The sequence below is a fragment of the Phoenix dactylifera genome, unplaced genomic scaffold, assembly GCF_009389715.1.
Source record: "Phoenix dactylifera cultivar Barhee BC4 unplaced genomic scaffold, palm_55x_up_171113_PBpolish2nd_filt_p 000774F, whole genome shotgun sequence".
Lineage (NCBI taxonomy): Eukaryota > Viridiplantae > Streptophyta > Magnoliopsida > Arecales > Arecaceae > Phoenix > Phoenix dactylifera.
The window spans coordinates 67,160-94,716 of NW_024068145.1; the positions used below are offsets into that span (position 1 = coordinate 67,160).

A 27,557-nucleotide genomic window follows, 5' to 3' on the forward strand; every position below is an offset into this window, starting at 1 on the left:
GTGGGCATGATTAAACTCTAATTAGTCACTGGCGGGCCACCTTCCACCGTGATGATTGGGTGGGTGAGTCGGAGCTCATCTTGTCGCTACGCTCTTGATTTCACGCTCCGCCTGTCCCCCAGTCAAAAGGCGGTAGGTGGGTCGCAGTCCTGATGATCCCTCCAAACAAACGGCCCAGATCGATCCATCGTGATAGACCAATGGCCTGCCATCCAGCTCATGCTCCCCAACTTACACCTGTCGTGCGATACCGTACCATGGTCCATCGATCCTGCGGTTCTGAAAGGATTCACCATCCACCATTGGATCACCCACTCGTCGATTTGAGATGTGTGCACGGGAGGGATGACGGAGTTCCGATCGCTTTCAGATCTGTGCGGTGGGTGATCCGATTGTGGATTCACGGAAAGGTACAATCGGAAAATATCACCACGGTGGTGGTATTCTCGTAATTCTCCGAAGAAAACAGGGGGTAACAGCTCACCGCCAGCATGGCATTCATTTCCCCAAACTGCCCCCATACTAAGATAAAATTGCCATGATGTGACTTGAAAAGATCCTGGGAATAAGGACTGTGGTGTGGTCTTTTCTGTACGGCGGTGAGCCGACCGAACGCGGTGGGGCCAGTTGCGGACTTCAAAGCAATAATGAAATCCGGTTAATAATAAGTGGGCCCCGGTTCTTTTCATCTTTCTCGTCGTTTCCTTCTTTAAAAATCCTCTCCGAGCGAAACAAAGTCTCGCGGGCGCGTTTTTTTAACTTCTTCTCTTTTTTTTATCTATCTCGCGGGTGGAGTGGGAGAGGGAGAGGGAGAGGGAAATCTAGGGTTAGGGTTTGTGAGATCTCGGGAGGAGGAGGAGGGTAGAGATGAGGGAGATTATAAGCATCCATATAGGGCAGGCGGGGATTCAGGTGGGGAATTCTTGCTGGGAGCTCTACTGTCTCGAGCATGGCATCCAGCCAGATGGCATGATGCCCAGGTTTATTTTGTGTTGAAATTTCGTCTATATCTCCTTTAAACTTCTCTTCTTTATGGTTCTGTGCTTTGATTGTGTTTAATTTGCTTCGATCACGGTCTACTCCAATGGATCTAATGAGGAGTTGAGAAGGCTAATTTTGGATTGTTACGAGGCCCAAAACTCTTCCTTGCGTCCGCGGGGTTGGGGGCGGGTTACATTTCCCGCATCTTTTACCATCAATTTCAGCCTCTTCTTTTTTTTATTTTGCAATTGGAGAACGGTCGGTCTCTAATTACTCGAAGCTAGCTGAGAAATATGTTGTTAAATTCGTCTATTTTAGGAATATTGCCAATCTCTTCAGTTTCTGAGTTGAATGAGATGTTGGCGGTTATTATTGGTTTCCTCTGCGAGGAATTTGGTTCAGGATGTGATATTGAAAGATCATTATCATCTATTGCCCAAAGGAGGCTTTTTTATTGACATAATAAATAACAGCGCAGAGGTACAACAATTTGGCCATCGTTGATTAAAAAAAAAAAAAGATTTTGATGGTCATGGGTAGAGTGGAAGTGTTTTAAGTTTTGCTAATAGTGAATGATTTGAAGATGCTATCGAGTGTCTTGGAATCCTCTGGTGTGTTCTTTCTATGAACTGGGTGGTTTGGCTGATACTCTGAGCTTTGATGTTCCCTGCAGTGATACTTCGGTAGGCATTGCACATGATGCCTTCAATACCTTCTTCAGCGAGACTGGTGCCGGCAAGCATGTGCCTAGGGCCATATTTGTGGATCTGGAGCCCACCGTGATCGATGAAATTAGAGCTGGGGCTTATCGCCAACTCTTCCATCCAGAGCAGCTCATTTCTGGGAAGGAGGATGCTGCTAATAACTTTGCTCGAGGACACTACACAGGTAGAATAAATAAGCTTGGTAATCTTTTAGATGCTATTAGAAGAAAGTCTTGTCTGCTCTTGATTCTGGCTTTTATTGGTTTGTGTTTATGGGCTGCAGTGGGGAAGGAAATTGTAGATCTCTGCCTCGATCGTGTCAGGAAATTGGCAGACAACTGCACTGGCTTGCAAGGTTTTCTAGTTTTCAGCGCTGTTGGTGGTGGCACTGGGTCTGGCTTGGGTTCCTTGTTGTTGGAACGTTTGTCTGTAGATTATGGGAAGAAGTCGAAGCTTGGCTTCACCATCTATCCTTCCCCACAGGTAATAATATGTTGTTTGAATTCTCTAAGTGTTGGTGTCTCATCAAATGTTTGACCTGTTATGTAAGCTTCTTCTTTATGATACCATCGAGGAGCTTGTGCTGTTCATCCTGATGTACCTTTTTGTCAATAGTCTTTTGTTATGCATCCTTTGAGGCTTTATAACTCCATAATCTTGTGAGAGTCTGTGGCGGTGGAAGACTTGCTTGAGGAGAGCTCATTAACGACATGTTAGTTAGTGACTTAGAGGTATATCATGAGCCATTAAAGTGCACGAGCAAATTAGAGAACAGATTTCCAAAATGTCTACCATTATTTGACAAATGCATTTTTGGTGTTTAGAAATAGACTATTGAAAATTTAATGCTTAATGTATTATCAAACCTGAAACATACCGGCAAAGTTTTTTTTTTCATTAGTAAAATCTCTGGGAAGGTAAGATTTTTCAGTTGTGACATATTGTAGCTCAGTAGGTGTAACAACTAATAAAAAGTATTTTATCTATAGCTTTTTCAGAGTCTAGCTGTCAGAGCTTTAGTGTCATATGGGAAAACATGCTGCCAAACTGAGACCCTCCAAATTTTGAGTTGTCTTTGGATCAGCTTTGATAGTTGCCAATGGAAGACCTCCAACTATAAAATTGTTATATTTATTATTTTAGGATAAAACGTATGCCTGTGGGCATGCACATAACCTGCACTCGGGGCCATCTATGGGCACAAGGACGTGTGGGTATGGTGAGTAGGGCCATTGTGGCGGTAGCTACTTACCACTAGGTTGGTGGTTATTGCTATCATCGTCTTTGGTTTTGCAGAGCGGACTTCTTAATGTAGTCATTTTTGATTGCAGGTTTCTACAGCAGTCGTCGAGCCATATAACAGTGTTCTTTCTACTCATTCCTTGCTCGAACACACAGATGTTGCAGTTCTTTTGGACAATGAAGCGATTTATGATATCTGCCGCAGGTCCCTGGATATTGAAAGGCCAACTTACACCAACTTGAACCGTTTGATATCGCAGATCATATCCTCCTTGACAACTTCTCTGAGGTTTGATGGAGCCATTAACGTTGATATAACTGAGTTCCAGACCAATCTCGTACCCTATCCCCGGATCCATTTCATGCTCTCCTCATATGCCCCTGTTATCTCTGCTGAGAAAGCATACCATGAGCAGCTTTCAGTGCCTGAAATCACAAATGCGGTGTTTGAACCTTCAAGCATGATGGCAAAGTGTGACCCAAGGCATGGAAAGTACATGGCCTGTTGTTTGATGTACCGTGGAGATGTCGTACCCAAGGACGTCAATGCTGCTGTAGCAACAATTAAAACCAAGAGAACCATCCAATTTGTCGACTGGTGAGTTTCCACAATTGCATTCCCCTTTCCTCTTGTCGATCTGTTTTTGCGAGATTCAACTACATGGACTATGGAACTGACTACATTGTTTTACTGTCAAGGTGCCCGACTGGTTTCAAGTGTGGAATCAACTATCAGCCGCCCACGGTGGTCCCGGGCGGCGATTTGGCCAAGGTGCAGCGGGCTGTTTGCATGATCAGCAACAACACCGCGGTGGCAGAGGTGTTTTCGCGAATTGACCACAAATTTGATCTCATGTATGCCAAGCGTGCATTTGTTCACTGGTATGTTGGAGAAGGGATGGAAGAAGGGGAGTTTTCTGAAGCCCGAGAGGATTTGGCTGCCCTTGAGAAGGACTACGAGGAAGTTGGGGCAGAGGGTGCAGATGATGATTTGGACGACGGAGAAGATTATTGATTTGCTGGAATCGTTAATTAGGGAGTGGTGTTTTTGTGGCTTTTATCTGTGTCCTTCACTGTTTGTGCATTATACTCTTGTTTTACACGATTAATATGGTTTCTTGCTTTGTATTGTGCTCTCTTTATTTTTGAAGTTATCTGTGGCCTTTTATATTATTCAGTTATTTCAGATTCAGCAGTGTTATGAGATATGCTGTGTTTTTATTTTTCCCATCATTCTGATCCAGGACTTGGTGATTGCTGACTTGGGGATTACCAGGTCTGAATTGGATAAATGACTGCTGTAAGGGAAGTTAAATTGTAGCTTGAAATTTGGCTAATGCAATGTAATTGGCAACAAACAAGAGAGAGCAAGAAGAGGGCAAAAAAATTATGAGTGAAAAAATTATGCTCCGACTCATTGGGATTTTTGTGCAATAGCTCCAATTCTTAGTTCAAGGAGTCCGTGTTTAATCAGTAAGTTTCTTGTTGAAGTAAGATAGATGGAAATCCAATTGGATATGGCTCGATAGCAATTGTATCCGGCTCTTGAAACATTATTCATGATTTATGTTTTATTGTCAGAAGTTGGTCATCTTGGAGAGAAAAAAATGGCAGCAAAAAGAATCTTGAAGCTAAGCTAAGACCAGTGAAAGGGATGACTGACAGGTCAAATTCGGAGCAGTTTTCCAAACTAAACCGACTATTCTCCATCTTCCATTGTGGAGTTCTGAAATGTGAAAATTTAATTATTGGACAACTAAATTCTTTAGAAATCTACTCTGCTGAGACGAGTGATTGCGATCATAATATTACTTAATGATGGGAGATTTATTCCGCCTTTCTTCTGAAATACTCATATACAGGTGAGTAGCAATTCTCTGGATTATTAATCAAGTGGTATTGGAGGCAATCCTAACCAGCCATGTCATGCTGGGAGCATCAGAATCGTTAGACAAAACCACGGAACAATTAGCCATATCAATCACCTGGTGAAGCACTTTCTGATGTTCAAACATCAAACCTTCTATGAAGGGAAGAGGGGTGCAAGCACTAGGTTATAATCCTATTTGCAAGATCATGTTCACATTAGAATTTAATGAGCAGGTTTGGTTTGTGTTCATAGTTTTTTTTACTTATTTTATATTTGATCCGATTCGACCTGATTGCCACCCCAGTGTAAAAATCATTGAAAGCTCTCCCAATGTGACCCCTAGTAGTGTAAAAATCATTGAAAGCTCTCCCAGTGTGACGAGAAAGGTAAGATAGCAAAAGGATGAAAATAATAGATCCTATCAAGCAAGTCACTTAGCTCACAAAAGCCAAAATTTCTAAGAAGTTAATAGCAGTTTGAGGACCACAGTCATAAAGGACCACTTGCTATAAAAATGAGCTCAAGAGAGACCATGGAGGCATCTTTTGTAGCTCACGGGCTTCTAGATTCAAGACTCAAAATATCTTGTAGCAGTTGAGTTCGAGAGCAAGGGAGTTCAACGCACAACGTATTGGATGCCACAAGGTCGAAACATGGTTTTTGTGCCTTGGTACCAATCCAAGAGCAGCGGCTTTAATTACAGAGGGCAGTATTTCATGATCTTCTCATATCGCACTCATATAAAGAGTTCGAAAAGGAGGACCAGCCTTCTAGGAGAGGAGGACACTTATCAGATTAATTTAGTTTATGTAGAGAATATTTTCTTATTATTTATACCAAATATATTTTAACAGGAGTTTGAGTAGGGTTGGAGTTCTTATTTATGGAATTTAGAGAATGGTTGCATTCAGATTAGCTCTAAAATTATGGTGAGAGCTGTCAAAGGATGTCTATCATCTACGTAATGCAATGTTTTTTTTTTCCCCATTTTGCCCGGGATCTTACAAAGTTAAAAGGGGCATCTCTTCTTCCTTCAAGGAAGATTTTTTTCCTAAAATTGAGTTATAAACCCGTAGGATGCTGATTTCTGCCTGAAGGTGAGGACAGTTCCATTATTTGGTGTTCATAAACATTTGCTTCTGAAACTAGGTTTCTAAGAGCGCAGGAAAAAGAAAAACCTCAAAATTTGTATCTTATTCGCTCTCCACATTAGCATGTTGAAGTATTTTGAAGCATGCAATCCTCCATCATTAATCCTTTATCTAAGACAATGGACATGAACATGTTCTTGGATTGACAATACTTTGAGAGAATCCTTGGCTGATAATTGTTTCGCTACTACCTCCACAATAACATCCTCTTTATTTAGCAATCAGAATGATGTAGCACTGAAGGTCCTGTTGGTGTGAGTAGGACTCAGTGCATGGTTTGGCGTTCTTACCAACTACCACTTCTTAGGACAGATCATCTATGTCTCATTCTGCATCATGCCTTAACTACTGCATCATATAGAAGTTCTCATTAACAAAAGCTAATTCATTCGGCTTGCAAACCATACTGGATCTTATTAACAAAATATTGGTCTGGCTGAGCAAAAGTTACAGCCAATTTAATAGACACCACTAGACTGAATTAATCTGATGTCAGTCATCCGAAAGACCAATTACCAGCAATCCATATTCCATCTATATGTCAGCTAATAAATCAAATATATGATCTGAGCTCTAAAATGACATTTGATCAGCTCTCAACCTGACGTCAACCCCGATCATCGCCGATGAATAAAGAAATAAAAGGAACTAATATGCTGACAAGCATTTACACCTAATTTCTTACTAAATGTATGAGATGAAAGGAAAGGAAGTTCCCAGCACAACTGAAGTTCCACATCAAAATGAATTCGGGTACTCAATTCTAAAAACTTTGTTTTGTGCATTACACCCCCTACCCATCAAGATATCTCCATATACGTAAAACACAAAAAGTGTTTTCATAGGGGGGGAAAAAAAAAGAAAAGAAAAAAAGAGAGAGAAGAAGAAGAAGAAGAAGAAGAAGAAGAGAAGGTAGATGACCAGACCATCAAGTCCTGCAACTCAAGTGACATATAGGGGGAAGGTCCCATAAAGAATCAGAGGGATCATGCACTGTCTCCAAGTACTCCTGAACTCCATTCATTGCATAGAGTGATGCCGATATCTGCCTCTCCACCTTCATCCTATCAAACTCTGACAGCTCCGAGCTTCCATTGGGCAACTCAAATCCATCGAACGGAGGGAGGTGGTCGAATCCAGATTCGAACGCCCATGAATTATCCGATGGTGAAGAGCCCAATTCAAGCTCTTCTGCACCGTTGCTGAAGTATGGCCTATAGACTTCATCAGCTATTTGTTTTACTTGTTTCTTATCATGGCCAAGAGCGGAAGCACCGGTGCTGCCGCTGCTTTCGGCAGTGATGGTGCATGAACTAGTGCTGGTACTGAGACTAGCAGTAGGTACAGCAGTAGAATAGCTTGGAGAATGCTTGGTGGGTCGAGGATGAGATCCAGCTTTTCCGAGCTTCTTGTGGTCGAGGAGGTTGCGAATCCTCGTGGCCAGCGGGGAGTCGGAGGGGACGTGGGTGGTGAAGTTGGTGCGGGTGTTGGACCCTCGGAGGAGGCAGGCGGCCTCATCGTACGCTCGGGCCGCCTCCTCGGCGGTCTCGAAGGTCCCCAGCCACATCCTAATCTTCTGTGTGGTGTCCTTGATCTCTGCCACCCATCTCCCTGAGGGCCTTTGCCTGACGCCGATGAATTTTGTGCTGCTGCTGCTGCTCTCGCTCCTGCCCTTGAACTTGGTGGGCTTGGAGACTGGGACTTGATGCTGCCTTTGTTGCTGGAATAGGGGCTCCATGATTGAAGTGGTTGTTAGCACAAGAGTTTGGCTGTAGGGAGAGAGGGGAGGGGGGAGGATTTAATTTAAGGGAAGGGGAGGGAAGGAGGGGAGTATATCCAACGGGAAGACAGTAGAGGGCTTGTTCTGACCTCTCTGTCTGGTAGCAATTTGGAATTTATGGAGCTTTAGGATGACTGAGTTCCCAAGGAGACAATGATGCATTTTGTCACTTGGAGGAGTTTGTTTCAATGCCTTTTAGGAATGTTGTGGTGGACATGTTCGCAGCCTAGCTTGGTCTTGGTCATACATGCAAGAGACTGAGCGTTATTTGACCCAAGCAAGCAAACAAAACCCAAAACAAAAAAATATATGTAAATATAGAAATTCTAAGGTCTAGTTAAAAGCATGACATCGAATGCACGTCAATTTTTTGGTGAGCCGTTGCCCAGTATATAAAAAAACTCAAAGACCTAACTAGGAGCATTGCATGCAATGAAGATCATGTTTTGGTGGTCCATTCAAGAATAGCTTGTATGATGGTTTAAGTAGTCCTTCTCACGAAACAGCATGCATTCTAGTCCCACTTGATACTTTCTAATTTCCTGTTCTCTTTCTAAATTTCCTAAGTAATCTTCTTCTTTTTTTTTAAGTATACTTTCTTTTGTTCCTTGAATCAAGGTTGTGGACTTATGGCTCGGTGCACCTGTTGCTTGATCAAGTGTACCTATAGAGAGGACAATAGTGCAGTTAATTGGTTGGCACTTTATATGGCAGAATGATATGGATTCGTCGTATTCGTGATTTGATTGTGTCGGATACTTATCGATGTATCTACATTAGAGCTCTATGTTGTAGCTAATTTCTTAAAAAAATAAAAAAAAACGCTAACGATGAGCATTTGAGACGAGAACCAAATATAAAAGCTAAATCAATTCCCGTAGTTGTAGATATTATAACCTACATGGTACAGCATCTGTTGATTAATTGTAGTCGAATGAAGTTATATTTCAGCTATTTGATCATTTTGAGCTATTCAAACTCAAACCATGGTAGCTACAAGCTAATGTACAACCTCCATCGTAACTCGCATTATAGCTGATACTGAGTTGATGTTTTGAACTTTCCAAATCTCAAATTGAATACTAGATCAGAATCTAGGCGGTGAGCGGGCAAAGAACCCTTCAACTACGACACTTGGATCTCAAATCAAAGCCCACACTCCATGGACAGCTTCAAAACCCAGAACCATTTACCATATATTAATCAAATGAAAAAAAGAGATATCTAAGCAAAGATGCTGGTCTCTCCCACTCCACTAGTGCTTTAATTGCCTGGTCAACCCGGAACAGGAACCAAGTCATGGGAGCACGATTAATTGCCACCTGGCGACATGGGAGCGCTCGACGGTACCCGACGACATGGATGCACCTAAGGACGGTAGGGTCTACATTCCTAAAGAACCGAAGAAGAAAGGGACAACGTCTTTTGCCGCGCGGTACGCGGCTGGATGCCGTAATAACGGCCGTCGCTGTTATGAATGACTCGCACCAATAGCCATGCGCCTAGGGTTAGGTTTGTTGGGTCAAAAAAAAGAGGAAATTTTTAAAATTAAAATAAATAACTTTAAATAAAATGGTAACTTTTGATTAAATTATTTGTCTGACTTTTTTCATATAAAATAATGTTTCTTTATTTATTTTTAACTAAAAATAGTATTTTATTTTTTTTAATAAAAAATTCTAAATAGTTGCTTACATCACCCTTCTGTACAAGAAGATCCTATGATCAAATCTTGAGAGTATTTTTTTGAGAAGATAGTCAATGGAAATAATTTTATGAGACGATCAATGAACCTTTTGTTATTATTTTTTTTTAAAAAAAATAAAGAGAAGAAGTGTTACGAAATTGTCGGATCTAAAATCTTTCCAGAATATTTCGAAATGAGCATCAAGATAACTCCACTCTCATAAAAAAATAAAATAATAAAATTAGAAGAAAATTAAAAGAACAACATGGGAAAAAACTCAAGATATTTTAATTTAAAATAGTAATAATAATAGTAATAAAAATATCTATGATAATATTTAAATTATAGCTGAATAATTTAATTATTCAGGACAAACTCTGACAAACTCATTATTATTCAAATTGGCAGTGGGACGTCGCCGTTGAGCATCTAGTGCAACTTGCAGCAGTTGTTACGAATCTATCGTGCACGCCTCGTTTGTTAGAACATGCCACCCTCTCCCACCATCGTGAGTGGCATTTGTTAATTCTCTCTTAGCTTTGTTTAAACTATAATCGCCATAATTAAGAATAGTTTAATCTAATGATAATATATTTTAGGGTGAGGTGGTTCCTGCTTGGTCTTCTTCGAGGCATGGACTAAATAGAAGAATAAGGCCCCATGCGTTGCTTTCATTGTGCCTCGGTATTTCTAATTCCATTCGTAGACTCATGTGAGTCGAAGAAATAGATTCCTCTTGGATTGTAGGCTAGAAGACCATTTCTCATTACCATGTTTGTTTTCAATTTTGTCAATGTGGGCGCCCATAAATGGGTTGCCTTCAATAACGCCACTCCCGGGATGGAGTCTATAGATGAATCCTAGCCCTCTCAGCATCTATTATTTTTTTTATCCCCAAATTGAAGAAAGAAGTGGACTGAAATAGTAATCTTAAAAATGAATCTGCTTTATTGGTTAATTTTCTGAAAATAGTATCAATCTGCCATGCTTGATTGAACCGAGCCATACTACCAACACGCAGTAAAAGCTCCAAGCAAACGGAACTGATACATAAAGTCAGATGATGGATATGTTCACATCGTGACAGAGGAAAATCTGAACATTCACTATTTTTTTATTATATGGGGATTGGCGTTAGAACCGTAGGAAGCTATTAGCTGAAGATGTTCTCAAATTTTAAATGTGATAAGAGTTCATGAAACTAATATATTATTAACAAGAATTATACCTGGCGAATAACTAGAATAGCTCCACCGAGAAGATAATCGAAACGAAGAATTATCATAGATGCGAAACGCTATGCTGGTTCGAGCATTCAAAGTAGAAAGATACTAAACTTGTTCAGGTCTGCTGCACCATAAACAATCCATAGAATGTGGACTATTCAGGGCTACCAAGTTCATCTAGCATGCTCGTTACTGTCAAGGCAACCAACCTCCAGTATGGCCTTAAATCCTTCCTTGCTGACCACTGATTGCTCAACTCCAACATATGACTAGATTCCCAGAGTGAAATTTTCAAATATTCTGAGAGCATAGAAACAAATATAAAACGTTACGGGAGCGGCCTGCCGACTTGCAAGGCTTCCAGGTTTAGCAAATTGAGCATGTAAAGATGCAACTTCCAAACTTTGGAAAACCTTTTTCTGATGACTCTCAGTTTGTAGAACCATACAAAGCAAGAGGAATCGCCCTCACTAACATGTAAACACTTACAAACCAAAATCCCCTCCCCTCCACTTATTTTTACAAACCAAAATCCGATGAAGTAGGTAATCAAATTCAGATCTCTGGTACATCCACCATGGAACCCCACAATCAGAATAAGTTGGCACCTTCCATTTTCTAATTGCAAAGATGTTATCCTCCCTAGTCCGAAACTATTTACCTGTTGCAGCTCAAAGCCATTGATCTTATGAATCTACTTCTAATCTCTGCAATGATAGAAGCTTTATTAAGTACAAGACTCTGTAAACAAATGTAAAATTAAAGGGCACAGGCAAACATCTGCCTTTCACCTTGCGATAGACAACGGGCTTGTGGAACACCATACGTGGAAAGAGCGAACTAGGCATGACAAAAGGCATAACTTGAGCTCTCCACGTCCAACATAAGCCCAATTTCGAACGTATCTGTTATGAGAATCATTCATCCTTTCAGATGTTTTAGCATCCATAGATAACCTGATATCATCTGGCTATGCACACCCGAACGCGAGTATTCCAAAAAATGCAACCAATTTTTTAACCAGCAAGACCCCATAAAGCAACGTTCTGTATGACCAACCAATTCCTCCTTGCCAAAGAAGGTACGCTTCCAAAATTTTGCTTAACATACAAATCCCATAAATACAGGAGAGTCTGAAGAACTTACAATTACATACAGAAGGATGATTTTCACACTTCAATAGAGAAATAAAAGATCAAGCACCAAAATTGTTGCAGAACTATTTTCCACCAGGAGCATTCTATAGCCACTCACTTTTACCACTCTAGCCAATAATATAAACATGCATTTTACGGTCTATAATATACACACTCTACACCAAAATCACAAAATCTCTCGCCGAACAATAATATATCAACCGCAAGCAAACAATACGCTAATGGATGACATGACTCGACAAATTTAAGGACATACAAAGAATGGATTCCAATGATAAAAGATGTACTATAACCAGACAACCGACTCAAAGGAAAAACTATGATGACAAGACCGACTGCAATGCAAGCTGCTGCTGAGGCTGCAAGGAAGACCAGGTTGAAGCAAGGACAGATGGTGGCAGTGTTTGTTGGAGCTGCCTCAAAAGATTAATCATCCTGCCAGCAGTTTGTTCCGTGGCCAGATCCCTTCCTGCACATAAGACCTACACGGCAGAACAGCCAATTTCAGGGTGTGGACATGCAGGGAGGGAGGCAGGGGGGGATGGGAGAATTGGGATATTAACCAGCTTTATTCTTCAACAAATCAGTTAGTACCTTGACCATTTGCTGATGTAGAACAAAAACTAATTAGTGTTCCATCTTTTATTGCATATTCAAATCCTTGAAAGTTAAAACTATATAAAAGCAATTTAATTTCCAAATTTTTCCAATTCTAACCCTAAATAAATTTCTCTTTTAAAAGGCTTAAAACATACTAGATTTCTATAGCATAAGGGACTCCAAAAACATCTAAAAAGGATATCTCAGTACATTCGGACCCTCAGAACTTTCAAGGGAGTACAGTGAGATATCTCTAAACCAAGAAGCAAAGGTGAGATAGAATGCATAGAAAATTTTAAAAAAGTTAATTATCAGATAATTATTTTCAGATCTTTTCTGAATTCAGCTTTTAGTTAAATTATCCAAATCTAAAACCTTTAGCAGAAACGTGCATCTGAATGCGCAGTATAACTAGCACTTTAAAAAAAAGACAGAATTTTAAACAAAATTGAGGACCATCAGCAAAGTTAGCAAACAATGGGTGGATCACATATATAATCATTAGTTCATGAATTAATAAGTGTGGCAGCAAAACCCAAGGCTTTATAGCAGAGCAGAGGAAGGAGATTACCTCAGCAAATACAGAAATGATTTTAGGAAGATATTGATTGTTAGGACCCAAAAGCTCCCTATCTGACCTGTGAACAAGACATGACCTGTCAATCATTAGACTTTCACCACAAGAAAATAAATGACAGAATATTTATCATATAAAAACCTGTACAAGTCAGATAAACAAAGCAAAGACATGCACTTACCTTTCAACCATTGAACAAAGCTGCTCATGTACAACTTTGGCCTCGATCAAATCACCTTTTATTGGCAAGCAGTTTAACCAAGCAGGAACAACCTGGCAAGCATGAAAGGCTGTCATGACAAAAAAAAGATACCAATAGTGGTATTGCCTATTTTGCATTCCAACAGACAAATTGTCAAACAAAAAAAGGTGAGTCATCCCATGGATAAAGGGTTGTCATGAAAGGAAATAATGAAATCAGAATAATGACTGAAAAATATATTGATTTCCAAGGCCGAGAACCTTACTCTGCAAACACTCACACTAGTCAGTTGTGCCCTTTAAAATGCTCAATCTTGGCCGCAAAATGTGTACACACAAGCACAGCAGCTTGCACGTGTTATTATTTACAAGGTTGAAACAGAGTAATGGCCTGATCAACTTCGCATTTCAGCAAAACTTGCTATCAAGAAACTTGAAGCATCGCGAAGCATGCATCCTCAAAAACATTTAAAAACAGAACTTACAGGCACAGCCGTTAACATCAAGCCTTTTCCTAATTATTTGGTGTTGATTCTATGATTCTTCTTTAACCAATATTCTCAGATTTTTCCCATCCATGCATCCTAGGCTCATCCTCCTAGGCTCTTCAACACCATTCAAGCTCCTTTCCTAATGGGAAACACAGTTCAGCTAGAGGTCATGACAATATGGTCACCTATGCCGCAAATATGGTCACTGATAGAAATGAAGTCTATACAACAATGCAATCCTTCAGACAGGCCTAATTAGATTTTTTTTCCAAGGCTAGATACTGAATTTTACATATGATCTTAGTCAATTTATTTTACAGGCGAGCTACTGAACTTTACATCTAGTCCTAGATCGCCTCCTAGTCAATTGACTAATAGCAAGATTCAACAAAATGATCACATCTATTTGGTGTTATTCAAACAATTTCCAACGTATCAAGCAAACAGTGCCAACACCATCACATCTTGATAAAATTTAAGATCAAGCATGGAAGATTTAGTCGCAGTACAAACCAACAACCTTAGAAATCTTAAATACACTCAAAAAAATAATAACAATGACATTAATAAAACATCAAAGCATTGCGGAAAATATCCATTTTTAAAAATCTAAAAGAAAATTAATTTAGTAGAAAACATTAAGATAAAACAAGCATTTTGATCCTTCCTCAACATAAATAGCAAATAGCAAGATGCCTCGAACAGCAAATTTTCAAGAGAAGATGTTAATGAGTCAGATCTCATTTAGTCATTAGCCATCACAATTTAAGATCAAGCATGGAAGATTTAGTCGCAGTACAAACCAACAACCTTAGAAATCTTAAATACACTCAAAAAATAATAACAATGACATTAATAAAACATCAAAGCATTGCAAAAAATATCCATTTTTAAAAATCTAAAAGAAAATTAATTTAGTAGAAAACATTAAGATAAAACAAGCATTTTGATCCTTCCTCAACATAAATAGATGCCTCGAACAGCAAATTTTCAAGAGAAGATGTTAATGAGTCAGATCTCATTTAGTCATTAGCCATCACAATTTGTCACTGCATTATTGGAACGACAAATACAAACCTTATTCGAATATGCAGGATAGTTTATTTATATCACTCAGTGTCATTTGTTCTGATTAATGGCTACATCCTTTGTGAGAACAAGCTTTTCAATTATGTTGAGAGAGAGAGAGAGAGGATAGGGAAGAGAGAATAATTGAAAACTAGAAATACCTGAGCTGCATCAATACCATCCCTGTGGAACTGACAAATTTTTCCGAGAGCTGAAACAGCATTGTCATATGCCATCACATTGTCTGAATCCAGTGCATTAGAATGTCTAATAACATTATTTAGCCTTGAGAGAGCTTCTGTTGAAGGGAAAAGAAAATCATACAAACAATATTAATAATACCGCACCGAAGGGAAGCAAACAGACATGCAAAATATTCACAAATTTAATTCTATTGGGATACCTCCAACAAGCGGTCGGAACACAGAACCACCAAATTCAGCACAAACACCAACTCCATAAACAGCAGCCTGAAGACAATTACTTCTTGAAATTAACCTACTAACTTGGAAACGCTGATGGATATATATGGGTGATTTATCAAAGTAAAGTTGTATGTATGTATGCACGTGTGGGCTCTGAGGTAGTGCAGAGGAATAGGGTTAGCGAAGGGATTACAAACCTGTCTAACATCCGCATTCCCATCATTGCATGCTTCTAATAGGAAAGGAAGATAAGTATCATAATATCTGCTCAATGAAAAAAAAAAGAAAACATTAGACAAAAAATACTAGATTAAAAGCCTAACTTTCCAAACAGTTGAGTTCAAGAAACAAACTTACCTCAGAGCGGCTTCTCGACATTGTTCTGCAACATCATCAAAAATGCAAATGGCAATTCTTCTCTCCTCAGCTGTTTTATCCTTTCCCTGCATATATATACAGACCATGAAAAAAAATCCTGCTGAAGAAATTAACTGATTTACTGTTCTAACCATTGGTTGAGGAATTCAGAAACAGAAGCATTCTTTTATCTGATAACTAAAGGTTATTTCATACAAACAGGGTTAAGAACATTGCAAACAACATTGAATTTCAGAGGTACCAAAGCAAAATAGAAAAGGTATAAAATAACAAGTACAGGAAATTGAATCTTCTACCTAAATATCTTAGGATGGCCACAAGCATAAAGATAACCAAGCCAACGGCAAGTACTGCTTTTGACTACCAGGTTCAGCGCAAATGGATAATAACATCGAATTAAGAAAATCCAAGATTACATATAGGACACGCTATGTAAAGGAACTGGAGATGTCCCAATTTCTGCATACACTCAAATTATATAAATCTGATGAAAAGAGGCTGGTTAAATATGCAATGAAAAGTTGTCAACGTATGGAGCTAGCTTTTTTGATGTTTCCAGGCAAGGTTCGCCGTACCGGTACCGAACCCCGTACCGGTGCCGCACTAGTATAGGCATACCGAGTGTCGGTACGGTACGGTATCTGGTACGCCAGGCGTACCGACATTGGTGTACCGATACCGGTACCCATCGGTACGGGTACGGTACGCTCGGTACCGACCGGTACCGATCGGTACAGCGAACATTGTTTCCAGGTGACTTAGCATGTGGGTATATGGTGATGGTCTACATATCACTGATCATAAAGCATTCTAGTGATCCCATAACAGTCAAAAAACTTCTATGAGCAATATAAGTATAACCACAGCTGGCATAAACATGAATGAAGATATAGCCAAGGAAAAGCAAATCGTATGTTTTTCACAAAAGTGGTTGCAATTTATTATTGGCATCCAAATTAACAGCATAAATGATAACAGAAAGGTCCACCACAATAAGTAATTCCTAGACCTTAAAGAGGAGGCTGATCAAGTAAAACATTTCCATCTTCCCAACATATAAAATTTTAATATAAACACGAGTGGCATGCTTTTCAGGACTTACCAACATTGGTGTTATATACATAGCAAGTTCATCAAAGAATGGCAGGAAAGAAGCCTTGAATGTTTTGATCAAAGTGCCCAAGCAATCACCAACCTGAAGAAAAAATCACAAAGGAAGAAAAACACAGGACAACGATCAAGTTTCACAATATATAAATGATCATGTCAAGGGCAAAGCTCACAAGGAGTAATTTGCTAAGCATACACAGAAGTATGACTGGGTTATGGCAGACCTGGTCAAAGACTTCTTCCTCTTGTTCATTTTCCTCTTTAAGCAATTCTCCTTCCTCAGCATCAAAGTCCTCTGCCCTTGTCCTTTCTGCCCTTTCTCTTTTCCTAGTCGTGCTTGTTGTAACCACATGCTTGATCTCATCCACTATACTTCTCACCTGGCCTTCATCAAGAAGTGGTCCAGAGAGCTGAAAAAACAAAAAAAGGGGGGATAAAACTGCATGTTGCAATTGAATTTTTTATAGTAATATCAAGACATTATCATATTTGACAAGCTCCAAAATTTGTGTGTGCATGTGAGAGAGAGAGAGAGAGAAACAGACAGAAAGAGAACATAATCTAAGAGAAAGCATAACACGAAGATCAAGTAATGATTGTTAAAATAAAAGGTTCAACGAAGTAGTGGCATTTGGAGTTTAACAACAGCATGGAATTCAAATATTTTGCAATAAAAAAGCTTAAGATGCCGACATATCTGCAATCTTAAAAAGGTGTCGTCTTAGAACAAAAACTAAGATCACCATAGCCAATGTGATAACCTCTTCGCTGAAGTTTGTTTTAAGAATCTCCAATGCATGCGAGAAGCTTCAAATTAAGGTTCCTAGAAGCCTTATCCAGTCCTTTGTACATTCTTATTGCCTTTGGAACAGCAACAAAATTGGTTACTTGATAGCAAAATAATGGTCAAAGTCAGATGGCCATCAAAACTTCAAATATTAATAGTTACATATACTGTACCAGATCCAAATTAAGCCATTCCAAAACATTTAATTCCCAGTTAAAAAACAGGCCTCCATAACTCACTGATCCAAAGGTAATGCAAGGCATACATATTGTGTTAGGTACAAAATATTTTCTTAGCCAAAAAGAGAAGGCAAAAAATCTTACCACTGAAATTCTTTTGCTTGTACAAAAAAAAATGTACCCAAAAAAAAAATTCTTTTGCTTTACCAAGGATCTGTTTTTGAGAATAATGACTTAACCAAAGCCATGACAGAATGCATTAATAGTCCAATCACTTTGTATTACCAAGGCCATGACATCATGCATTGAGCAAAGGCAACAAACACTTTAATGTGGGTATAACTGCATAAGTATAGCCCATCCATGCTCATGCAATAATGCGGCAATGCCCATCCATGAGCAATGGGTCAGATCACACTAAACAAGTATTAAATTCTAATATGTAGCTCAACCCATTGCGATCTCCTACAAACCGTCCCACTGCATAATAAGTTAAAGGAGAGCAAATTTCAGATAGGGAAGATCTGGTACAACAGCCCAATTTCTTTTTTCCATTTATTAGAAGTTCTAGCATCTCTAGGGATTGATAAGGAAGGATTAGCTTAGATTATATGTAAGTTTTTCCACATCTTCAAGCCAAAATGACCTGTAGAAGTATGATTATCTTTAACTACACAGATTGTAACAAGACCAAAACTAGCTAAGCCTCTATGACACATCAACACAGATCATAAAAATAGCTTAAAGCTAGTGGCCTTCTTCAGATAAACCACGTTTTACATTGATTTACCAACTTTCCTCAGTAGACAATGTTCGTAATTAGCAAACTTCTTATCACACAAGAACTTCTATGTTAGCAATAGATGCAAGTAACATAACTCTTCAGCCCCAAGAGCATGCAGTTTAGAACAAGTCAACTTGCACTAAATTCTCCCTAGAACAGAAAACTTTCTTGCTCAAAAAAAATAAGACATCTGTTTAATATAATAGACTTGACTGAAGCAGTTAGGGGATACTGACAAAGTTGACAATACAAATAATTGTACTACAGTATTAAGAAAACAAAATAGCGAGGAAGCTCTTAAAAAAAATTGATGGAAAGAAATAGGCTAAGGTAGAAGACAAACCTGTAAACACTCATTCAATGAATCCAACATGCATGCACAAATTTCTGTTTCAGGCTCCTATAATCAAAGATATCATTCCAAAAGACAAATATAAGTACAGAAATAAAATAAAATTCTCGGACATCATCAAATACAGAGGTGTTGTTAAATAGAGAGTTGTAGGATAACCTTATGCAAAGCTTCAATGAGAGATGGAATTATATAGTCAGACAACTGCTTAACATATGATTCATTACGACCCTGAGTCAGCCCTTTCTCCACAGCTAACTTTGCTGCGCGAAGTAGTTCTGGCATGGCTGGAGGTAAATAAAATCACATTGGATCTTTAGAAGAAAAACTTATGCCAAAATAAGATTGCAAACAACAAATGTACAGTAATACCAGAAACAGCAGCCTTCCTGACTTCTTCATGGAAATAAAATTTGAGAAGCGGCACTAAAGTAGGAGCAACCTGCGATTAATTTGTAGGTTACAGGATCATTTCTTTTTAAATAGACGCATTTATTCAATTAGATAAAGGCCTAATAAAGGAAATGTATAAACACTGATCATAACCAACCTGATCGATCCATGGGTAGAAACCCTCCTTGAGTTCATCAGCATAACAACAGAGCATGTTACAAGCTGTGGCTTTCTCCTCCAGCACACTAGTCCGAATACCAATCCTTTTATCCCCAAGAGTGATGGTTTCGATGCTGCATTAATATACGAGTCAAGTGAATGTGTTGCGCATATCTTAATATCAAATAACACCATGCAGATTCCATATCCTAGGATATCACACAGATCATGTTGGGCATGACAGGAAACTAGCTTAGTAGAAGAGAGGGGAATCATAGCAGAACAAATGTAAATTAAGGAAAAGCATGAGGTTCATAACACTAAAGCTATAAAAAATGGAAGTTGTCAAGGGAGTTTTGGAAAAGTACACATTGCAATACTGTATGGAGGTTCTTACAAGACAAGGATGGCATACAATGAACAGCATATCTTATTAAGACAGATAGCATAGATGAGAATGGATTTATTACATTTAAGATGTTCATCAGGTCATTTTTAATCGTGATCTTATTTTCTTTTCTAGTTTTTTTTCGGTTGCACAGCACCACACTATGCAACCTGCATGCACAATGTCTTTTGAAATTTGCACAATACAAAAAATTACTTTGAGGGTCACCATTTACTACACAACCACAAGGATTTTCTGTTCTAGTTCTTGCAAAACAAGTTCATACAAAATTATCATCATGGTTTCATTGAAAACCAGATTGCTAAGGACAGGTTTGCCAGAACCAGATAAAGCATATGGTAAGAAATTCTTTGGTTACACCATAAACTCAAACACAGAAGTTACAGACTGATGCATAATTCTCATGTTGCTTCTCAATTGGGCAACCTGTACAATGTAAATTGAGGAGCAACGAGTCAGTTTTCGTATCAGCTATATGACTCTTCTGCGTGAAGTTTCGGAGTCATGCTAGCACATTTTTGGTTGAGGAAGAGGCTAGTTGTGTCATGCCCACATTTGACCAATTTCAAAATGTTGATACAACCCTATCAGAAACAGGGTGGTGTCAAGAAAGCCAAAAAAGAAAGCCCAGAAGAATCCTCATAGTAAAGTGACAAAGTGCAGGTCATACAGTTTGTGTAAGTTTTATATTTGATCAGTGTTAACAGGTGAACTAGGCAATAAGATGTGATAGACATAGTTGATGTGGAAAAAAGTCAGCACTTGCCTTCCAAGCATGATAGGTTAAAATGGAAACATGTGTCACATCATCACATGACAAGTGACGGCATGCAGTTGGGATTCAAAAATCACTAATACTCAAATTCCAAATGCAATGTCAAATAGCTATACAATTATATGTATATGATTAGTTAATATACCCACTATAACACTTATACATGTATGCCTGATGTATTTAACCAAAATGACGAGTCATTCTAAGTTATTTGTCTATTACATATAAAGAAAGAAAAACCAAATATTTCTGTAATGCAAGGAAAAAAACATTAGTTAAAACCAATAACAACTGCAAAACTGCACCTATTAAAAAAAATATTTTAAAGAGTTTGTGTCTTGAAGTGAGAAATTAGATCGACATTATTACATCATCATCATCATTCATCAGTATTATAAGCACTAGATCACCAAGTGAAATGTGTTAGTTATATAGGGACTTTAAAACATGTGGTTTTAGCTGCTATATTTTATCAATTGGTTGGTGATGTGGGACAATACCAAATTCAATACCCAAAGTTTGAAAACAATTTTAGAGTTGAAACTTGCTGCATTTGAACTTATAGATCAAGGGCTTCATCCAGACAGAATCTAATTAAAGAGCCAACACTGAAGTGGTTGGCTCAAGTTCTGAACTAATTAGAGGTGACATAACCTCAAAGGGCTTGCCAGAATTGCAAAATTAATATATATATATGTTCCTACTGTCTGAGCTTGGAGTCTCTCCAAAGAGGAACTTTAGCAACTATGTCACAGCCAAAGAAGCAAGGAATGTATCTACAGGCTTTACCTCAATTGCAGCTTCATCATGCATGATAACTGCTTAGCATTCAACACATACAATGTTAGAAAGTTTCATCCTTTAGTTTTCATTTACAGTCAGTTGAGTATGCTGCTATGTTATACTAGAAAGATCTTTTCCAAGAATATTCAGCTGCTGCATTGTGGTGTTCTCCAAACACAGAGATCTCTGCTACATCATGGAAAAGCATGCGAGACCTCTGGTGTTGCACTACGAGAAATGCTTCCTTGGTTTTGCAAAACAGAAGTCGATAATGAAGGTGAGGTATGTTTTTTCATTACATGGAAATTGCAAAGTTCAAGTATTAACTTCAGGGTGGTTGTACCACAAACTGATTGTGTTTATAGGTGTCCTAACCCCACACGCTTTATACCAGTAACCAGTCTGAGTGGGCCCAGTTCCAAAAAGAAGGGTCAGAAATAAAGTTTTCATAAAAGAAAGATGGACCAATTTGCAAATCTACTGCAGTAGCTGCCAAAAATTCCAAAATAAATATTTAAACTGGAGTTTCATCACTTAAAACAAACCTTTCATCATCTGATTCTTCTATATCCTCATCAGAATCCACAGAGGTAATGGTTACGTCAGGCTTCAACTGAGCAGACTGAAGCAATGGAGGCATTACAACACTCATGTACGGAAGAAAATCCTGTCCTAAGCACTTGCATAGTCTGGCCCAGGCCTATGACACAAAACAAGGAATAAACAATGGGACATATGAGCTTTCCATGTACTATTTCAAGCTATGGGGTCTTAAACATACCTGTAGCATATAACTTGTTATTGGGTCATCTGTCTCCATTTGAGATCCTTGCAATGTCATCAGCACTTCCATTACCTAGCATGAAATAATCAGTTTAATGAGTGCGATAATCATGCTTAACATACCATAAGATCATCAGCTGAACTTGCAGATTCAACAGTTGAAGACATGTGGATAAGACTCTAAAAACAGAAAAAGGATGAAGATAAGAGGTAAGGATAACCAACAAATCCATAACTAAAACTACAAAAGAATTATAACAATGATATAGATTAAAGATTTCCAAATCACATGACTTTTTAACTGTAAACAGTTTAGAGATAGTAGGTCATATCCAATGGCTCAAATCATCGGTGCCAGATACTCGGTTATCGAGTCTAGATTGACCTTATTTAAACTGTTGTGTAGGCGCCCACACGTTAGCTTTACTTTGTACATGTAATCTTTTCTAGCATTACTACTAAATCATTAACTTCATAGCAGTAACAAGGCATCAAACAAAACAAGGAACTAAAATTTTTCACATGTTTTGGAAAAATAACCATAAGAAGAGCTAGTAAACAACTGCACTGCCAAGACAATGCTGCAGTTTTACACCATTGCAGAATAAGACAGTCTTGCTTTAATCTTCTCAACATTTTCAAACAAGAAGCTATAGCACCTTAATTTGTTGAAAAGTTGTTAAAGTTCATCTTGCAGGTAATGCTACATTCTAAAACATAAGATACCTCTCAAAGTCAAAATATCACAATTCACAAAATTCTTAAGCACTAACATGCTGTCTCCACAGAAAAGTTGGGAATAACTTTTCTTGGAGACTGGGTTCAACTTCAGACGATCTATAGGAGAAAAATATTATATAAATAATTTAAGGTATAAATATAATGATAACAAATGAGCTACAGTCCATAAAAGTGGTCACCAATACCATGAATTGCAGACACCTTTAGAATTGGATGATCCATGAAGGCAATAATTTTTAGAGAGAAAAAAAAAGTCTTCTACCTGTCTAGCATCATCCCTAAATTTCTCCTTGCCCACAGCCATTCCAACCAAACTTATGCACTCCATAGACTTGGCACGAAGCATCCGTTTGGACTTGTCAGTTGCATTCATTAAAATAGCTTTGAGATAAGGCATAACAACATCATAATATTTTTGGAATTGTTCCTGCAGGAATATGTCATGTCAGAATAAACCATTTAGAAAATATATATAGAATAGGCAATCTAATAAAAATGTGCCTTCAGCAAATACCTGTGACGAATCAGCAACTGATGCTAAAGCCGTCAAAGCTCCCTCTTGCACCATCTGCTTCCCATTCTGAATAAAACATTTTGCATTTTACAAACCTTTTCTAACAACTCCAGAAGAACAAAAACAAAATGCATATGTAAAGTTGAACAAAGTAAAGCAAATATGAAAATAACCTGCAAGAGTACAAGCAACTTGCTAACAATTCCATCCAAGTAAGGTGACAAAATATCTGGTGTGCAATTCTCACTGAAATTCAAGACTGCTGAAGCAGCATGCGCCTGTGGCATCAATCAAACACATGTTTATTAAGAACTGGTTCGCACAAAAAGATTATCCCTGGAATTTGAAATTCAATAAATAAAGACAGAAGCACATAAAGACAAAAAAATTAAGTAGCAGAATTAGACTGCATGGATAGCAGAGCAATTCTTATAAGATCCGTGCAAGGGGTGGGGAGTTCCCTGTGAATCAACTACATACGGATACAGAGTGTAGTTGTGTCTGGAACCAGAACAAAACCAGCCCATACGATACACTATCATCCAATACTTGGCTTCATGGAATACGCTACCTCATCATTGCTTGTAACAAACCATTGTAGCTCAATTACTATCGTCAATGATGAATACATCCAACAAGGGCAACATGGAGCCAAATTTTTGAGAAAAGCCAGAGGAACAGCGAAAATTATACACAAGAGACATGGTTTGTGCAGGGTCAAGTAAAGGGGAACGGAAAGACAAGGAGGAACAAGCAAGGCTAATAAATAATCAGCGACTGACCTGCTTCTGAACTTGAGCTCTTCCTGAAAAGAACCACCAAGTGGACAAATGATTTATAGCCAGAAATAAAAATTCTATTACATTTTTTTCTTAGGCTTTCCATCGCTTGCAAAGATTCTATAGCTTATTTCCAACAAAATATACCAAAAACCAGCATGGAAAACAAGTTTCAAGATTTCACACTCTTATCTTCTTAAAGCATTGGGGAGAAGACTTGAAACAAAGAAAGGAAGATCGAGTTTCCAAGTTACATTCAAAATACAATTCGCCAATATTTCTCAACCAAATGGAAAAATACAACTAAAAAAATGATGTCTTCATAAGTCACTTTTCAAGCTAGCATGCAACGGATAATTAACATGAATTTTATCATATTCAAGAGGTAAGCTTGGTAGACCAATGGGACTAAAGGTGGTCACATTACAATTGTTGATGATATTGTTGAGCTCAAGCTACTAGAAGTATTTAACTAAGGCAATATTTGATTCAATAAAGATAGTTTCCTGTAATCTATACTGAAGAGATATTTTATGCTCATCAGGCTTGCTAAATTACTTGCCTGAACACGGGGATTCTGGAAGTCATCCATCGCCGATGCCAATGCAGGCAACACCCTCTGGTGATATTGGACTTGCAAATCTGGCCCCAAATCCGTAGACAACTGCCCAATAGCATTTATGGCCGCCCAGCGCACACGGGGATGGAGATCTTGGAATGAATTGAGGACCATGTTCACCACTTGCTCCAGGTTCTTAATCATCACCTGCATAAAGAGGAAAAGAAATACCCGAAGGAATGAAATAAACAAAGATGCTGCTTTCAGAGCTTGGAGCACCATTCCATTTTATGCCACCAGTTACTCGTATAAAAGAAGTTTATTTTTACTTAGATCAAATATCTTCTTTGAAGGTTACGATACCTTCGAGCAACCTTCAGCAATCTGGGCAAGAGTGATAAGGGCAGCATGGTGCTTCTGCCACTCGGGGGCGGCCAGGTACGCTGGGAGCAGTTCAGACGCGACCGGCAAAATGGTATTCCCTCCGAGGGCGATGGAGAGACGGTCGAGGCACTCCTGGGCGACGCTGTAGTTGCTGGTCTCCCCAGCATCCTCATCCTCAGCCTCCGCGCTGTGCCAGGCGGGCTCGTCCTCGATGTCGAGCAGCATCTTCATCAGCACGGCAAACAGCCGCCCGATAAACTGGGGGAGCCGGCGCATCATCCCTGGGGCGCGCTCCCGCGCCTCTGCAAGCGTGATCACAAACTCGACAGCAAGGTGGCGAGTGCCCTCCTCAAGGCGATCGGCCTCGGCGATCTGGAGCATGGCGCCGACGACGTCCGGGAGCTGGCGGCGGAGGAAGCGCGGCTCGGAGCCGGCGAGCTCGATGAGGAGCTCGAGGGCCTCCTGGGCGGTGGCCTCCTTACCGGAGTTGAGGGACTCGGTGAGGGTGCGCATCATGGCGGGGAGGAGGTCGCCGAAGCGGTCGCGGTCGGCAGCCGAGGGGAGGCACTGGACGAGATTGATGGCGGCGCCGAGGGCGGCGATCCGGACATCGGCGGAGGTGGGGTGGGAGAGGGAGGAGAGGAGGACGGAGTGGAGGGTGGGGAGGTGGGGGAGGAGGGTGTCGCCAATGTACTGGGCGAGCTGGGAGAAGATGAGGAGGGCCGATTCCTGGAGGCGGGGGTTGTCGGAGGTGACGGACTGGAACATGAAGGGGAGGAGCTCGGGCCAGGCGTCATCGGGGAGGAGGCCGGCGGCGAGCTCGGAGACGGTGTCGCAGAGCTTCTTGGCGATGGACTTGACGTCCTCTCGCTGGACGGAAGCGAGAAGGAGGGACTTAAGCGAGGCCTGGGAGGCCGGGGATAGGCGAGGCCAGAGGTAGGACGGCGAGGAGGAGTCGCCGGCGGCGGGGGAGGGGGAGGAGTCGCGGGTGAGGAGTTTCCGGAGAAGGATGGCGGACATGGCGCGGATCTCGAGGTGGGGGGAGGAGTGGAGGAGGGTAGCGAGTTTGGCGGCGAGGGCGTCGGGGTGGAGGTCGCGGCAGAGGTGGAAGAGGGACTCCGCCTGCGATCGCTGGTCATTGGCGGAGGACATCAGCCGGGCGATGAGAGCCTCGAAGGGCGCTGGGTCGGCGCCGAGGATCGCCGCCAGCTGCTGCTGCTGCTGGTGGTCCATCGCCGGAGGACGCGGTCGGGTGCTAGGGTTTTGGGGACGGGGACGGGGACGGGGACGGGGACGGCGGATAGGAGAGGAGAGGAGAGGAGTCGAGGTCGTCGTCGGGCCGCTCGCTTTCTCGCTCGCCCCGCTCGCTCGGTCGAGGAGTGGGTAGTTTCTTGGCTTTTTATCGTTAGGGTTCGAGAGCAAATTATGGGAGTTTGGAGGGGAAGTGGAAGGAAAAGGGGCGGGTGGCTTTTTCAGCTTTGGATTGGGTCTGGGATGTCCGCGGGGTTTGGGCTCGCTGGAAATTAGCTGTTGACCATGTGTTTGGGCTTTTTTGGGTTTTATTTATCAGGATCATGCCTTTCAAAGCTTTCAGGATTTGTTTCGCCAAAAACTTTATAGGAAAGGGGAGTTGTTTCTTTCCAAAAACGAATTGAGGACGGCCTCTTTAGGTAGCTAAGGTCATTGCGAGAAAATTTGTCCTCATTGCCGGTGATAAACCAACTACTGACTTTCAATCTTCCTGAGTCTTTATTTGTATCAAATTGCTTTGGTCACCAAATTCAGTACTACTAGAAATCGATCAATCTTTTCAAATATTATTTATCCGATTCACTAAGCCTATGGTGCAAGAGGCAGCTGATGTCAATATAGAGAAATTATAACCTACACAGTGTGCATCATATGGCTATACATGCCGTCAATCATTACTGTTTGTTTCTGTAGCAGTATATTGAGAAGAGTGCTTAATGAATACGGTCCACAGAAATAAATAACTGTAATTGGCGGCATATGGTGCACGCTGTGTAGAATATAATTTCTATCCAATATAAGTTTTGGGTATTATTTAGCCAATCAACCTCTTCAGCATGTAATTGATAATATAGCAAAATTATAAATGGATGATCTTTAGCATTTTTGAATAAAATTTATGTAAATTTTTGGAATTATATGCTGACAGCTGGTATCCAGAATATGCTTGGTCTTTTTGTGGAACTTTGTTATGTTATGCAATTAACCAAAAATTTGATTGGAAAAATACGAAATTATATCAATATAGACTTGAAGGAAAGTAATATATATTTGAGCCACAATGCAACAAAGAATCCATTAAATAAAAACAAAAAAAACAAGGACATTTTTAGAGAGATTAAAACACTAGACCGATAAAATTTATTGTCGATTTCTTCTTTCCATACCTTTGTTTATCTAAGATTTTTCTTTTCTTGGAAGGGGAGCCATGAATTTGATAAATCTAGTCGTACTTACGTTTTGGATTGACAATTGGCAGCCAGTACAAGAAATCTTCA

The 27,557-nt window shown here is 39.9% G+C and overlaps 3 protein-coding genes across 3 annotated transcripts; 1 reads left to right on the forward strand and 2 right to left on the reverse strand.

Moving 5' to 3' along the window:
* Nucleotides 1–713: 713 nt before the first annotated feature.
* Nucleotides 714–4,133, forward strand: LOC120107145 (tubulin alpha-1 chain-like). Its single transcript, XM_039120321.1, has 5 exons — nucleotides 714–980; nucleotides 1,655–1,869; nucleotides 1,969–2,168; nucleotides 3,017–3,525; nucleotides 3,627–4,133. The coding sequence occupies exons 1-5, from the start codon at nucleotides 868–870 to the stop codon at nucleotides 3,940–3,942; spliced, it is 1,353 nt and encodes a 450-aa protein (XP_038976249.1). The 5' UTR covers nucleotides 714–867; the 3' UTR covers nucleotides 3,943–4,133.
* A 2,559-nt stretch (nucleotides 4,134–6,692) lies between these two features.
* On the reverse strand, nucleotides 6,693–7,723 carry LOC103717663 (ethylene-responsive transcription factor ERN1-like). Its single transcript, XM_008806139.2, has one exon. The coding sequence runs from the start codon at nucleotides 7,684–7,686 to the stop codon at nucleotides 6,877–6,879; it is 810 nt and encodes a 269-aa protein (XP_008804361.2). The 5' UTR covers nucleotides 7,687–7,723; the 3' UTR covers nucleotides 6,693–6,876.
* A 4,052-nt stretch (nucleotides 7,724–11,775) lies between these two features.
* On the reverse strand, nucleotides 11,776–26,465 carry LOC103717643 (importin-5-like). The gene is made up of 20 exons (XM_008806104.4): nucleotides 25,009–26,465; nucleotides 24,649–24,852; nucleotides 23,481–23,585; nucleotides 23,308–23,373; nucleotides 23,056–23,220; nucleotides 22,051–22,125; nucleotides 21,815–21,969; nucleotides 19,301–19,436; nucleotides 19,123–19,192; nucleotides 18,910–19,037; nucleotides 18,742–18,798; nucleotides 16,873–17,058; nucleotides 16,641–16,733; nucleotides 15,518–15,603; nucleotides 15,358–15,424; nucleotides 15,139–15,205; nucleotides 14,897–15,033; nucleotides 13,157–13,248; nucleotides 12,970–13,036; nucleotides 11,776–12,280 (listed from the first exon to the last, which is right to left on the reverse strand). The coding sequence occupies exons 1-20, from the start codon at nucleotides 26,260–26,262 to the stop codon at nucleotides 12,116–12,118; spliced, it is 3,375 nt and encodes a 1,124-aa protein (XP_008804326.2). The 5' UTR covers nucleotides 26,263–26,465; the 3' UTR covers nucleotides 11,776–12,115.
* Nucleotides 26,466–27,557: the final 1,092 nt, after the last annotated feature.

Bases quoted from the DNA above. Each gene is read 5' to 3' on its own strand.
- LOC103717663 (XM_008806139.2), bottom strand. From the start codon at position 7,686: ATGGAGCCCCTATTCCAGCAACAAAGGCAGCATCAAGTCCCAGTCTCC.
- LOC103717643 (XM_008806104.4), bottom strand. From the start codon at position 26,262: ATGGACCACCAGCAGCAGCAGCAGCTGGCGGCGATCCTCGGCGCCGAC. The intron at 23,374-23,480 runs GTTATTTTCATA...TGTTTTATTCAG, and splicing joins AGTTGCTTGTACTCTTGCAG to AATGGGAAGCAGATGGTGCA. The intron at 13,249-14,896 runs GTATTTCTAGTT...CATGCTTGCCAG, and splicing joins ATGGTATTGATGCAGCTCAG to GTTGTTCCTGCTTGGTTAAA.
- LOC120107145 (XM_039120321.1), top strand. From the start codon at position 868: ATGAGGGAGATTATAAGCATCCATATAGGGCAGGCGGGGATTCAGGTG. The intron at 981-1,654 runs GTTTATTTTGTG...TGTTCCCTGCAG, and splicing joins CCAGATGGCATGATGCCCAG to TGATACTTCGGTAGGCATTG. The intron at 1,870-1,968 runs GTAGAATAAATA...TATGGGCTGCAG, and splicing joins TGCTCGAGGACACTACACAG to TGGGGAAGGAAATTGTAGAT.